Below are 14,745 nucleotides of genomic sequence, written 5' to 3' on the forward strand. Positions count from 1 at the left end.
ACTGGAGCAAGTCCCCGTGGAGCGGAAGCCCAGCGCTGAAAAAGTCAAAAGGACTCCTAAAACAGTTTCACCCAAAGACTCGGTCGAAGCCGTGATGCTCAAAAAGGTCCCAAGGAAGCCGACTCTAGAGGAGGCACCAGAACCGGAGAAACCCGGTAAAGGACGGGTCCCCCTGGTGAAGGAGGTCTCTCCAGGGGCCGTGCAGATGAAAAAAGTTCCCACCCAGCCTGAGGAGGAGGTGTACCAGGAGGAGGAGGAGATGGAAGAGGAAGAGGAAGCCTGGGGCTGGGAGCTGGTCCCTTCAGACGACTGGGAAGGTGAAGGGATGGACGGGGCGAGGGAGACTCCAGTTGTCCCTGGTGGCAAACGAGGTGAGATGCTGTCCAACAAACCCCATCCTCATGGAATCACTCTGGAGGGCCATCATCCATCGCCAGTGACCGTCTAATCTTCATCACATCATCATGTGATCCATCAGATCATTTAGAGATCATGAGATCATTTTTCTGTCCATCCCTCTGTCCTCATGTCTTCCATCGCCAGTGACCGTCTAATCTTCTCCTCATTTATCATGTGATCCATCACATCTTAAAGATCATGAGATCATCTTTCTGTCCGTCTGTCCGTCCTCACATCATCCATCACTTATTGTCTTGTCCTTCTGTCCATCCGCATCGATCCATGTTGAATGTCATCAGTGTTCATGTGATTCACCATAACTTTGACTTTCAGCATCTTCTCCCATCCATGAACATCCAAGTCGTTATCTTTCATTATTCATTAGTCTGAGGTTTCCTCCATCTTCATCCACTGCTCCATCTTTGTTCTGTTCTTCAGAGTAGTTTAATGTTGGATCTAGCATGTTTGCTGTTGTCTTCTAGAATAAACCTCCACACTGAGCTCTATCAGAGACAATAATCTGATTATCTCTTATCCAGATGGAAAACCATCGGAGGAGGCACCAAAAGGCCGGGGCAGAGGATTTGGGGGTATGACGTAGTGAAAATAGACCCTGAGTGTACTAACAGTGTGTTCTTTGTGTAGAATAATCTCTTCACTGATTGATAGTCTTGTTCTTTCACTAAAATCAAACAGCTGGTTTGTGTTTGGTCTTAAATCTTGACTTTCTCTCTGAACAGAGGGGTGGGTTTCAGACCCCTCACTTTTCGGTATTAGCCGAAATGTGTAGCACGCATGTGTGTGTTCTGTTTTTCAAATCTGTCAAGAACCAGTAGATTTGGCCTTCTTCTGTGGAAAGTTCTAGTTTTATTCAGCCAAATCCTTTTGGACCCAAAACTGTCAGGGTCATAGTTAGGGCCTGAGCACCAACCTCGGCGGTGAAGACCCCGTTGAAATCGTATTTGTTATTATTTTTGTTCTAGTTGTTCTACTTTTGAAAAGATATTAAGGATTCTTTGTCTTAGGGTGGTTTCACATTGGGAACCCTAACTGAAGAACACTTGACCCCAAAGTCCAGCCATTCTGTACCGTTTATCCCTTTCAGGGTTGCGGGGGGCTGGAGCCTATCCCAACTGTCATTGGGCAAGAGGCGGAGTTCACCCTGGACTGGTCGCCAGTCAATCACAGGACTGACATACAGAGACAGACAACCAGGCACACTCACACCTACGGGCAATTTAGAATCATCAGTTACCCTCACAAGCATGTCTTTGGTGATGGAAGGAAGCTGCAGAGAATCCGGGGGGGGGTGCACACTTCACACAGAAAGGCCCTGACTGGGAAGCAAACCAGGAAGCCTCGTGGAAACAGCTCCAAACTCCTGCACCACCATGCAGCCCTGACCCCAAATTCAGTTCCGTTAATCAGTGGGAACAAAGGCATCCCAGACTTGGATATGCTTGAAGAGGTGGCCTCAGGCACATACTCAGGAGATTTGAATGCAACCGTGCTCCAGTAGGGGGTAGCGGTCAGCATGCAGAGCTGTAAAAGCCAGGCAGTTAGAAAGGCCACATCCGTGCAGCACGGGCCTATCCATCCTCTGAGCTACAGTAGATGTAGAAGTAGGAACAGGTCGTTGTTGGCATCTTAGAAAAATCCGTAGTAGAAATATGGACTTATGGAGTGGCTGCAATAGCTTTTTCTTCTTGGCAGATTTGCAAACAGTTATGTGTATAGCGCCACCTGCTGCAGGGGAGGAAACAATCAAGCCTAATGTGGAAACACCCTAAGTCAACATCAATTTTCAGGTTACTACAATGACAACATCTTTTTAATGGGCTGTTTTTCTTGTATTAGTCAGTAACTTCATTTGTTTAGTGGGTCTCTGTATCTCTATCTCAGACGTTTGAAGGCCCAAAAAGACAAATATGGATGGCTATCTGTAGTCATCTTCTAAACACAGAGATCAGGGAGGCTCTCTTGGTGTTTCTCACTAAGCTCCAACGTTCTTGAAGGTTGTCTTATCTCCTTTGTGTGTTTCTTTGGTTTATTGTTGTGTTGTATTTTTGAGTCTTGTTGGACGCTCATTCAGAGCCACTCTGCATGTCTAAACAGAATCTTTAATGCCATGAACTGCTAACATTGATGTAAAATGACCTCTGAATGACGGATAATTCACGGTAGGCACCAAGGCTTTAAACATCCCATGAACAATGTCTGATTCTTGCCGCTATGACATCTGAGACTAACTTGATGAGTCTTTGTATGTGATGTTTCAGCGAGACAGACGCCGTCTCCTGGTGATGGTGGGCGGGGTCGAGGCCTGAGGCCTGGTGGAAAGGGCCCGTCCCCACCAGAGGAGCCCTTCGGAGGATTCAAGCTCAAAGCTGTCCCTCTGAAGTTCATCAAGAAGATCCAGGACATCGTGCTGCAGGAGGCCGAGTCTATTGGCTCGTCTGCTGTGTTTGAGTGTGAGGTCTCGCCCTCCACCGCCATCGCCTCTTGGATGAAAGATGGCAGCAACCTCCGCGAGGGCCCCAAGCACAAGTTCACCTCTGACGGCAAAGATCGCAAGCTGCACATTGCAGACGTGCAGCTGTCAGACATGGGTGACTACACTTGTGTGGCCAAGAACGCCGGCAAGGAAATACAATGCACGGCCAAGCTGGTCGTTGAAGGTAAAATAAAGACGCTTTTCATCCACACAAACATTTTCACAATGTTGAAGTATCTGTGACTAATTTTGACTAAAAGCCAAGCTCTTTGTTTGAGTCAGATCATGCTCAGTCTCAGGTATGGTATCAGCAACAAAATAAAACAAGTTCAATAAACCGAACAGTCATTGTTGAGAAAACACAGATGTTTAATGGGTTTATCCATTTGCACAGAACTGCCCGTGAAATGGCTGAAAGAACTGGAACCAGAGACGACATGTACGAAGGGTCAGCCCATGTATCTGACCTGTGAGCTGAACAAAGAGAGAGATGTGGTCTGGAAGCGTAACGGCGCCTTACTAAAGAAAAAGGCGGGAAAAGTGGCCATAAATATCATTGGTATGCAGCACGCCGTGACCATCCAGAACTCCACGGATGAGGATGCTGGCGACTACACATGTGAGGTAGAAGGACAGGAGGACGTTAAGACGACCACCAACGTTAAAGTGATTGGTAAGCAATCTGAGTGTGGCGTAGAGCTTAAGGTGAAGGCTCCATCCCAACAGACCTCTGACCCCCCTGCTTAGTCCTGACCCGATGTCATCATGCCTAAGGGGTAGGGTGAGGGGCCAGGGCCACATGGTACTGAATTAGTCCTAGATATCAGCCCCCTTGCATCCCTGGAATAGTGGAGATTATGTTTGACCACTTTTGTAACTGTCAGAGACCAACAACTGAGCATTAAGGACTGTTTGAATGTCTCTCATGACTCTGGTCATGGCATAAAACCACTGATTTCAGGAATGATGGGTCCTGGAAACCTACGACTGCTGGATAGGACTTATTATTCTGGTTCCAACGTCTACATACTCAAATGAAGTTTTTAACATAATTCAGCTGTTTTCATTCCACCTCTGCTCTGATTGGCCCTCAATTTCATATTAAGCTTTGTGTCTTTTCCCTTTAAACTAACCATCGTTGCCTTTTTGTGCTCAGAAATCATCAAGGACTGGCTGGTGAAGCCTCTGAGGGACCAGCACGTCAAACCGAAGGCCAAGGCTGAGTTCAAATGTGAGCTGTTCAAGGACACTCCCAACTGGAAGTGGTTCAAGGGAGAGAACGAGCTCACTCCTTCTGATAAGGTGGAGATCAATAAAGATGGAAAGGACATGACGCTCACCATCAAAAACTGCCAGCCAGACGACGTCTCGGACTACACCATCGAGGTGGAGGACCGCAGATACTCGGCCAAACTCACGCTTGGAGGTTTGTGTAAAAAGTCCCATAGCCACAGACCCTGAAGGGCGGTTTCATGAAGTGTTAATGTTACACCTCTACATCTGTAATTTCAGAGCGTGAGGCTGAGATCCTGAAGCCTCTGGCCAGCGTGGAGGTGGTGGAGAAAGAGGAGGCCAAGTTTGACACTGAAATATCTGAGGATGATGTGGTGGGAGAGTGGAAACTGAGAGGCAACGTGCTGATGAGATCTCCGGTAAGGACTGAAAAAAAACACTCACTGGAAAGGACGTGGACAAATGGGACGAATGAGCACAGATCATGTGACCTGTCAGGGACACAAAACAAATAAGGCAGCACATGAAACTTTGATGCACGGCTCTGGAAGGGTTGGGCTGGAGTCTCTTAGCTTGCATTCTCTAATGCAGCTTAGCACAGAAGTCTCAGGAACTGTTTAGGAGTTTGGAGGTCTGTGAACGCACTAGAAGGTGTCTCAGTGTTTAAATCACATTGTTGCTTGTTTTTCAGACCTGTGACATCCGGAGTGAAGGAAAGAAGCGTTTCCTTACTCTGAAAAACGTGCAGCTGGATCAGGCTGGTGAAGTGTCATATCAGGCTCTGAACGCCGTCACCAGCGCCATGCTCAACGTCAAAGGTACGTACCTCACACGGACACACAAACACTGTTTCCTGTGGTCTGTCGCTGCTTTCTTTGTGTGGGTCAGGAAAGCCGAGGTCTCAGACGGTAAGAAGGTGTCGTCTGTGTTCTGCTTTTTGTGAATAACGGCTGAAATGTTCGCACCTCGCAGAGATCGTGATGGGCTTTGTTGACCCGCTGAAGGACGTTTCTGTGCCTGAAAAGAAACAGGCTAAGTTTGAATGCACCATCACCAAGGAAGTGTCAAAGGTCATGTGGTTCAGGGGGGCGGAGATTGTCACCCCGAGTCCTAAATATGAGATAATCGATGATGGCCAGAAACACATGCTGATCATAAACAGCTGTGAGTTTGACGATGAGGCTCAGTACACCGTGGAGGTGTTGGGTCAGAGGTCGAGCGCTCAGCTGGCTGTGGAAGGTAAGTGTCGGTCAGAGACGCTGCTCCATGTTTCCTCTGTTGTCTCTCCATGTTTGTGTCAGTAAAGTGTGGCGGTCTGTGTGCACTGACCTGCTGTATTACAGGCATGAGGCTGAAGTATGTGCAGCAGCTACAGGACCAAACAGTGAAAGAAGGTAAAACGGCTCACTTTGAGCTCGAGCTGACGCACGAAAACGTGCCCGTGGTTTGGTACCGAAACGAAGTGAAGCTCCATGTGAGCCGCACGGTGCTCATGCACGTGGAAGGAAAGAGACATTTCCTAGAAATGAGGAGTTTGTCTCTAGATGATACCTGCCAGGTTAAGGCAGAGGCCAAAGGAATTTACTCTGCGGCAAAGCTGACGGTCATAGGTAAAAACCCTCTCTCCCTCTTTACATGTCTGTTTTTAAATGATGTTTTCACCTCAGCAGGATGGAGCCACTTTACATACATGACTGTACAGGTTTTATTTCTCTAAAGGAAGGCTGGCTGCACATTAGATGATTTAAGCTGATCTTTGGAGCTGATTTTCATTCCCCCAGGACCATCGGTGGGATTTGGCCCCATCATGGCTTGTTGCAACCAATTTGTGCAAACCAATCCTCAATTATGGAGTGTCAAACCATCATTTTACTGGTCCCAGTTGAGTCAGAATCTCCCTGATCTGGGATCATAGAAATTAATGGCTGGTATTCATAATAACCTCCACTTTGAAACCATCCAGACAGCAGCTGTGTGCTCTCACAGTCTGGTTGAACCGTCTAATGTTTGTCAGCTCCAACTGTCCTCATGTCGGTGGTCTCCCACAACTTTACAGCATCTGAAATCATCTGGTGTGTAGCTGGCCTAATTTGTCCCAAAGTCAATAAAAATGTATAAATTAGAGTGAATTTCGATCAGTTTCTTACGTCTTTCCCTTGAGCCACAGCTCCATTCAAATGGACTACCTCTGAGAATTGTCCTGGTTCTGACTTCCTGTCTGTCTCATTGTGTCTCAGAGGGCGACGCCGTCTTCGTGGTGAAGCTGCAGGACTACACGGCCACAGAGAAGGATGAGGTCTCTCTGGACTGTGAACTGAGCAAAGACGTGCCCGTGGTCTGGTACAGAGATGAGAAGGAGATTGTCTCCTCCAAGATGGTGGTGATGAAGTCTGAGGGCACACGCAGGTCTCTGGTCCTGAAGAAGGTGGAGCAGAGCGATAAAGGCAAATACATTTGTGACTGTGGGACTGACAAGACATCAGCCGACATCAACATCGAAGGTAGGTGTGATTAACAACACACCAGGGGGAAGAACTCCCAATTAGTACAAAACGACCTTTCATTAACGGGAACTCCCAATTAGTACAAAATGACCTTTCATTAATGGGAACTCCCAATTAGTACAAAACGACCTTTCATTAACGGGAACTCCCAATTAGTACAAAATGACCTTTCATTAACGGGAACTCCCAATTAGTACAAAATGACCTTTCATTAACGGGAACTCCCAATTAGTACAAAATGACCTTTCATTAACGGGAACTCCCAATTAGTACAAAATGACCTTTCATTAACGGGAACTCCCAATTAGTACAAAATGACCTTTCATTAACGGGAACTCCCAATTAGTACAAAATGACCTTTCATTAATGTGAACTCCCAATTAGTACAAAACAACCTTTCATCAATGTGAACTCCCAATTAGTACAAAACAACCTTTCATCAATGTGAACTCCCAATTAGTACAAAACAACCTTTCATCAATGTGAACTCCCAATTAGTACAAAACGACCTTTCATTAATGTGAACTCCCAATTAGTACAAAATGACCTATCATTAATAATGACAAAGCCATGGACACGCCTATAGTCAGACTTTAGAACAACGTTGATGATGAACCGTCACATGTACAAATGCCAACATGATCTTTTCAGAGTGGTTTCATATCAGGAACCTGGTAAGGTGTTATCCAATCAGAGTGCTCATAGATAATTTATGATTTATTTCAATGCATAAACTTGACTTCCAATTCAAATCAAACATTAAATTTACCTGTTATTCATGTATTTTCTTTGCACTTTTTTCACTCCTCAGCTCGTGACATCAAAGTGGTGCGTCCAATTTATGGCGTGGAGCTGTTCGATGGAGAGACGGCTCGCTTCGAGGTAGAGATCTCTGAGGACGACATTCACGGCCAGTGGAAGCTGAACGGAGAAATCCTCAGCCCGTCCTCAGTGAGTGTACACTGCTTCTTTTGGAAAAGTGGGTGGCAGTGGTTAGGAGCCAGGGTTTTCCTCCTACCTTTTTTCAAAAGTCGCTGACTATGGCACAAATGGACTTAAAGCCCCCAACATCCCCAGCTTCATGAACATTCCACCTCTGCCTTTGGAGATGGTTTCTTTCTTTAAAGATTAAAAAACATTGTATCCTTGTCTTTTGCATGCGGGCTAGTCTAGACCTTGCCCTCTTTCACTGTGAAGCCATGCTGTTGTAACTCATGCAGAATGGAGCCCAATAGCATGGGTTTGGATGTAACATTCCCTTTCATTCGCTCCACAGTGGCTGTAATTATCAGCCATGTTGTCAGAGATATCTCAGTTCGACCTATCATGAGCTACCTGAGGGGGACATGATGGTCCATGCTCCCAGAGAAAACTAAAGTTCTTTATTTTAAATACTACAATACCCACAATCCCAGGGGTGCTGTAAACATGGCCATTTGAGAATGGGCTGTGGAGGGATAGCCTCCAGTAGGGTTAGGGGAAGAGCAGATTGTTTCTCTTCAGTATTGGCCTCAGTTTTAACCACGGAGGTTTCTGCTGGTTAGTAATGTCAGTCATGTCGTCTCAACAGGACGTGGACATCATCGAGGAGGGAGGCAAACACACTCTGATCCTCTACAACTGCAGAGTACCAATGACCGGTGAGGTGTCGTACGCCGCTGCCAACGCTAAGTGTTCTGCCAACCTGAAAGTCAAAGGTAATCAGGACCGCCACTTCACCTTCATTCAGTCCAATAGAAGAGTTTACATCATGTTAGAAGAAGGAATTACCCCAGTCCCTGATTGGTCCTTTAGTTTTTACGTCTTACCTCAGAGAGAGGTCAATCAGGATTATTTTCAGACCGCAGACTCGATCTCTAAATGTCGCAGCGTCACGCTTAAAACCCTTCCTCCCGTTACCCTCCAGAGCTTCCTCTGAACTTCCTCACGCCGCTCACCGACGTCCAGGTGTACGAGAAGGACGAGGCCAGGTTTGAGCTCGAGGTTTCAAGAGCGCCAAAGAGTTTCCGCTGGCTGAAGGGTTCTCAGGAGCTGCAGGCAGATGACAAGTACGAGATGATCCAGGAGGGAAACATGTACGTTCTGTTGATCAAATCAGCCGCCTACGATGATGAGGCCAAGTACATGTTTGAGGCGGAGGACAAGAGGACGACTGGCAAACTCATCATACAAGGTGACCGACAAAAAACATCCTAATGAGGAATGCAGTCTCTTTTCTAAGAATGAATTATCGCAGTAAACTCTGATTAAACCCAGTGTAAGTTTACATCGATTTAAATAATAAGGACATTTTTCCTTCTCCATGTTTAAATCTCAAATTTTCCCAGAGGAGCTACCAAACTTAGGTTTCCTTCCCTCTTTCTCATTTGCTCCAGAATTTCATAAAAATTCCTTTCCATTAAAGAAACTCAGGCCTGTTTATTTCATTTTAGAGTTCTGCTAAATACACTCAGATGAAAGGATGTTATCCATCTTTACTTTTATCTTTATGGTAAATATCATCTTTGCAAGGCATTTGTAACGCCATCATCTCTGGTTTCAGGTATCCGCCTTGAGTTTGTCAAACCAATTAAAGACGTGACGGTGAAGGAACGTGAAACTGCAGAGTTCAGCGTGGAACTGTCCCACGATAAGGTCTCGGTGGTCTGGTACAAGAACGACGTTCGTCTGCACCCCAGCAAGGTGGTGCACATGTCAGACCAAGGAAAGGTCCACATGCTGGCCTTCAAGGAGGTCACCATCGATGACACGTCCATGATCAAAGTGGAGGCCATGGACAAGACCATGACCGCAATGCTCACCGTTATCGGTGAGTGTAAATTTAAAACTTTGGTCCATCAGTCAGTTTTATATTTGGTTAGGGTTCCATCCAATCACTGAGTTCAAAAGGGCGTCTCTTCAGTTTAAACATCTTCCTTTCCTGTTCGTCTGCAGAGGGTGACCTCTACTTCACCACCAAGCTTCAGAACTACACCGCCGTGGAGAAGGACGAGGTGAAGCTGGTCTGTGAACTCAGCAAAGCCGTCGCTGACGTCAAATGGTTCAAAGATGGGAAGGAGATCACTCCATCCAAGAACATCGCCATCAGTGCCGATGGCAAGAAGCGCATCCTGACGGTCAGGAAGGCAGAGAAGGCCAACATCGGAGAGTACACCTGTGACTGTGGCTCTGATAAAACCACCGCCAACCTCAACATTGAAGGTAGGTTCTCCTTTTTTCTTAGAAGCCTTTATTTTGGGAGGTCAGAGGATAGTAACAGAAATCAGAGAGAGGACATGGAGTGGGGACAGTGAACCCAGCCAGGTCATGACGGCCCTGTAGCTTTGCCTTTAGTCTTCCATGACCTCCACCTGGAGGACTCATGGTGCAGTCCACGATCCTTGGAACTCAGATGTTGGAGCTGGGAATGGCATCTGTAAGTCAGAGTTACTCCAAGGTCCTCCAGGTTTCCAAGTTGGGGTTAGCGACCTCTGGGGGCCTTCAGTATGATGAACTCGACCAGCATTGTGGAATTTCTGACTTCCAATCAAATGGGAAGCACCATGGAGCCTCCGTTCACGGGACGTGACCTAATGGCCCGCCTAGATACAGCCCTTAGACCCAGACTCATATCTGTCAAACTCAGATGAAGGTATGATGTTTAAAGCAGCATAAATATTTGTTTTCAAAAGTTCGAAGCTGTGGTTCAACCCATGTTGCACCGTCTCAGACTTCTATATTTTTACAAATGTTTGTGTTCAAACGTTTATGGTAACAGTGCAGTGGTAAAGCAGGGCACATGAGACTACAGTCCTTGAAGACTGCTGGGAGAATGGAACCCCAATCCTGTCGTGAGCATGTCCCCCCCTCGTATTCCCTGTCCCTCTTCAGTTTCAGGGCCACAAAATCATCTTAAAAGTTAACTTAAAAAAGAAGAAGGCCGAGGAAAGAGCCCTGAACAACTCCAGACTTAACTGTCAATCAGTCAAACGCAGTTTCACCAAACTAGAGTGTTTGATTTCAGACAGGTATGGTTGTAACAGAACTGCAGGTCTTTATTGGGCCTATGGAGGGGAAACGGTTTTAAGATTCCAGTTTCCAGTGATCTCTCTATTATCAGCTTTCAGACGTGCAGGTTCTGTCTGAATCCCTCACTGATTTTTCTCTTGGTCTTCCTCTACAGAGCGGGACATCAAGGTTGTTCGTCCGCTGTACAGCGTGGAGGTGACAGAGACCGAGACCGCCAAGTTTGAGACGGAGATTTCAGAAGAGGACGTCCACGGAAACTGGAAACTGAAGGGAGAGGCCTTGCATCAGTCTCCTGTGAGTTCAGCCTACCTCCATCTCTAATGATGAAAGAGCAGTTATCAGCCTGATGGTTGTTCTGACTGTTGTTGAGCACATTCACAGATAAAAGAAGGAGTTCCACTCCTACTAGCTTTACTGGCTGGTTGTTCACATATTTGACTTCCTGTTTCTCTGGTGACCTCTCAACCTTCTGTTTTTGTTTTCAGGATGTTGAGATTAAGGAGGAGGGTAAAAAGCACCTGCTGATCCTCTATAACGTCCGTATGGACATGGCCGGAGCTGTCGACTTCTCAGCCGCCAACGCCAAATCCAACGCTCAGCTGAGGGTCAAAGGTGAGAGCACATACATCCATGACTGCTTTATTCTCTCTTTTGTTTCCTGTCTGTCGGGCTGCTGGGACTCTGAATGTAGTCTCTTTAATTTAACCTGCTGTGGTGCCTACAGAGTGTGTTCTCATCCAGAAAGACAGGTTAGAATGACAGAGACCATTTAGGTGGCCAGTATCTAGAAAATGCTTTTCTACGGACCAATCAGCTGGCAGCAGCCCATAGTCCACTTCCTGGTTCAGTGAGCACCTTTCAGTGATCTCACCTGTGAGTGGAACCAGTGTTTAAGAGTCAAGTTTGTGACAGAAGTAAAGGAGAATACAGCGGGAATACTAAAACGTGTTTGGAAGTTTCCACAGAGTAGTTCTCTTACAGTCATGGAACCAAAGTGCTGATTACTCCTCTTCTTCAAAACTTTGAAGGTGGAGTATTTTGAACTCGTTCAGTGAACCGTGTCGTTGATGTCGTCCGTGGTCGGTCTTTGAGCTCTGTCCTTCAGGAGAATCCATTTTAGTGGCGTTAGATTTAAACAGCAGACAGACGAGGAGAAGTCCTCTCTATCTCTCACCTCCCCTCTGCATCCATCAGCGGAAGGTGATGAGTGTCACCTTGTCCTCAGCCAATCAGCTCCTGAGTTTATTTTAGCCGTTTTATCTGAAGTGAGAGGCAGCTGTCTGATTGGACAGCTCCGTGCTGCCCTTCAGACTTTCTGAAACAATCCTGAGACCAGGCAGACAGATGCATGCTGGTCCGTCTAACCATGTCCTCCTCTTCTTCTCCAGCCCGCTCCATCGGGATGCTGCGTCCTCTGAAGGACGTGACGGTGACCGCAGGAGAGACCGCAACCTTCGAGTGCGAGCTGTCGTATGAGGGCATCGCAGTCGAGTGGTTCCTGGGAGCACAGAAGATGGAGGCCAGCGACCGGGTGAGTCACATGACCTCAGCTCAGACGTACAGAATCCTCATGCCCAGGATAAATCCTGGTCCTGTGTGGATCCATGAGGCGTCGACTGTTAGACTGCTCCTCATTATCCCACGTTCGTGATATTTCCTGTCAGAGGCGCCTTCAGAATACTTTCAATTCACCCAAGAACTGCAGCGAATATCAGGCCTGGGCAGTTAATAGAGATGTAGATTAAATCTCAATGTGACCTACTGCAATGTTTAAATCGCAGAGGGTGCAGTATGTCTTTGACCTGAAATGTTCTGAAATACCAGTTTAATATGTTTTTAAGCTGAGGTGATTCACTCTACACATCATGCAAACATTCAAGTGCCAATATTTTCTAGAATAATTGACCAAAGTTCCTACTTTTCTTGTTTTGGTACATTTTTGTCTTCTTCAAAATAAGAAATCCGTAAAACCATCACACCCTTCATTACAATTTATATCAGATTTGCAATATAGGACAAAATACTTGCAATAAGACATTTTTGTTAGATTGCTTTGAATTTTAGGATTTTTGCATAGAAATTTTTAGATATTTTTGCAGAAATTTGATAAATTTATTTCGACATTTTTAGGAATTTGATTTGAATTTTGGGGTGGGAAATTTGATTTGAAAATTTCAAATATCTTCTTGAAAATTTGATAAATTTGTTACGTTTTGGGAATTTGATTTGAATGTTTTGGGAAATTTGTTTAGAAAATTTTAGGTATTTTTTTGGAATTTTTTTAACATTTAATTGTAAAGTTTGGGGAAATTTGATTCAAATTTCTGGGGGAATTAGCTTTGAAACCTTGAAGTAATTTTATGAAAGTTAGAGAAATTTATTTGTAAATTTTTAAGATGTTGTTTGATTTTTCTTTTTTTTGGGGGGGGGTGCTTTGATTTTTTTTTTAGTATTTATATGAAAATTTGAGGAATTTATTGGAATTTTGGGGGGAATTTGATTTGATTTTTTTGGTGGTGGGGCAGGTTTTTAATTTTTAGTTATTTTCTTAAAATTTTTGAACATTTATTTGTGGATTTTGGGAAATTCAATATATAATAGCTTCGTGTGTTATAGTATAGAATGGTTTATAAGAATAATGAAGAATAGTCACATGTTAAATTGCAATCCCAATGCTGGGTGATCGTTCAGCCCTGGTGAATATTCAGATTATTAGATATCTGACCGGTCTCTGTTCCTCCTGATACGCTGCCAGTGTCTGGACCAGTAAATGAACAGCCATCTGAACACACTGGGGAACAGGCATACTTTTGATTTTTGCCCAGTTAGGCAGCTGTGCCAAATGTGGTCAAAGTCTACCTACCTGGCCATTTTGTGAAAATAAAAGCAGTTTTTAACCATTTTCAGATAATAATACTGGGATGTTTTTGCTAACTCTACTACTGCACAGACTCCTGAGCAGTCATAGGGCCACTGAATCTTTTTGCTTCATTATGGGCACATTTTGACCGAGGTGACACGAGAGAGTCTCACAGAAATGCCAACCTTTTATCAAAAACTCTTGTTTTTCTAGTTTTTCTCTCTATTTCCTCTTTTAACTTTTCAGTTATTTCCTAGAACAAGGTATGGATATATAAGCCGATATTTTTATTAACCAATAAATAATCATCATAAACTAAGATAATAAATAAATAACAATGAAATGCATGATCAGTGTCATATCTGCTGGTTTGAATAACTGTAAACAGACTGAAGCTGACAGCTTATTTTTTACAGTGTAGGATCTGCAGAGACGCTCCGGTTAAAAATAGTCAGAGATAACAGCTGTTATCTTTAACACTCAGTCAGCTGACATTTAAAGGCCTGGTTAGAACTAAAATATTTAACTTTGACTTTAACTGGTTTCAGGGGGACCGTGTCCCCCAGTCTGACTGGGACCGCCTCATTTTGAAGCTCTATGTTTTTTTTTTAATTTAACTGGTTAAAATAAAAAGCAGGCTGATACTGACTGGTCTGTTCAGATATCAGTCACTGTTGTTGCCATGGCTGTTTCTGTTTTAACCAATAGAAACAATGATTGCGATATTCTGTCCTCTGCAGGTGAAGACTCGCGTTGAAGGCCGCGTTCACGCTCTGACCGTCAGAGACGTGAAGCTGTCTGAGGCCGGCGAGGTCAAACTCACCTCCAAGGACTTCCAGACGAAGGCCCAGCTCATCGTCAGAGGTAAGGCGCCCAAACAAACGGTGGACAGTGAATGCATCATGGCCGTAGATCCAGAGTAGGAGGTTTAGGGGACCTTACATAGTGTCTAATATGAGTGTACGTGTGCATTTAGAGCCTCCGGTAGAGTTCACCAAGCCTCTGGAGGACCAGACGGTGGAGGAGGAGGCCACCGCCACGCTGGAGTGTGAAGTTTCCAGAGAGAACGCCGAGGTACGATGGTTCAGAGAGGGACAGGAGATCAGAAAGACCAAAAAATATGACTTAGTCGCTGACGGACGCAAGAGGGTGCTGATTATCCAGGACTGCACTCCAGATGACGCAAAGATGTACACATGTGACGCCAAGGAGTTCAAGACTTCCTGTTTCCTGGAGGTCACACGTAA

At 45.2% G+C, this 14,745-nt stretch overlaps 1 protein-coding gene across 1 annotated transcript in view; it reads left to right on the forward strand.

Moving 5' to 3' along the window:
* Positions 1-14,745, forward strand: part of LOC121523030 (titin-like) — a 109,941-nt gene that overhangs the window by 3,350 nt on the left and 91,846 nt on the right. Inside the window, exons 4-20 of the mRNA XM_041807760.1 lie at positions 939-989; positions 2,679-3,077; positions 3,288-3,566; positions 4,050-4,319; positions 4,406-4,545; positions 4,818-4,944; positions 6,364-6,627; positions 7,442-7,581; positions 8,201-8,327; positions 8,537-8,803; positions 9,173-9,439; positions 9,565-9,831; positions 10,793-10,932; positions 11,124-11,250; positions 12,027-12,169; positions 14,239-14,362; positions 14,475-14,741. Of these exons, the coding sequence (XP_041663694.1) occupies positions 939-989; positions 2,679-3,077; positions 3,288-3,566; positions 4,050-4,319; positions 4,406-4,545; positions 4,818-4,944; positions 6,364-6,627; positions 7,442-7,581; positions 8,201-8,327; positions 8,537-8,803; positions 9,173-9,439; positions 9,565-9,831; positions 10,793-10,932; positions 11,124-11,250; positions 12,027-12,169; positions 14,239-14,362; positions 14,475-14,741 (3,399 nt within the window). The remainder of the gene's footprint in view (positions 1-938; positions 990-2,678; positions 3,078-3,287; positions 3,567-4,049; positions 4,320-4,405; positions 4,546-4,817; positions 4,945-6,363; positions 6,628-7,441; positions 7,582-8,200; positions 8,328-8,536; positions 8,804-9,172; positions 9,440-9,564; positions 9,832-10,792; positions 10,933-11,123; positions 11,251-12,026; positions 12,170-14,238; positions 14,363-14,474; positions 14,742-14,745) is intronic.

Source organism: Cheilinus undulatus, linkage group 15, assembly GCF_018320785.1.
Source record: "Cheilinus undulatus linkage group 15, ASM1832078v1, whole genome shotgun sequence".
In the NCBI taxonomy this organism is placed as follows: domain Eukaryota; kingdom Metazoa; phylum Chordata; class Actinopteri; order Labriformes; family Labridae; genus Cheilinus; species Cheilinus undulatus.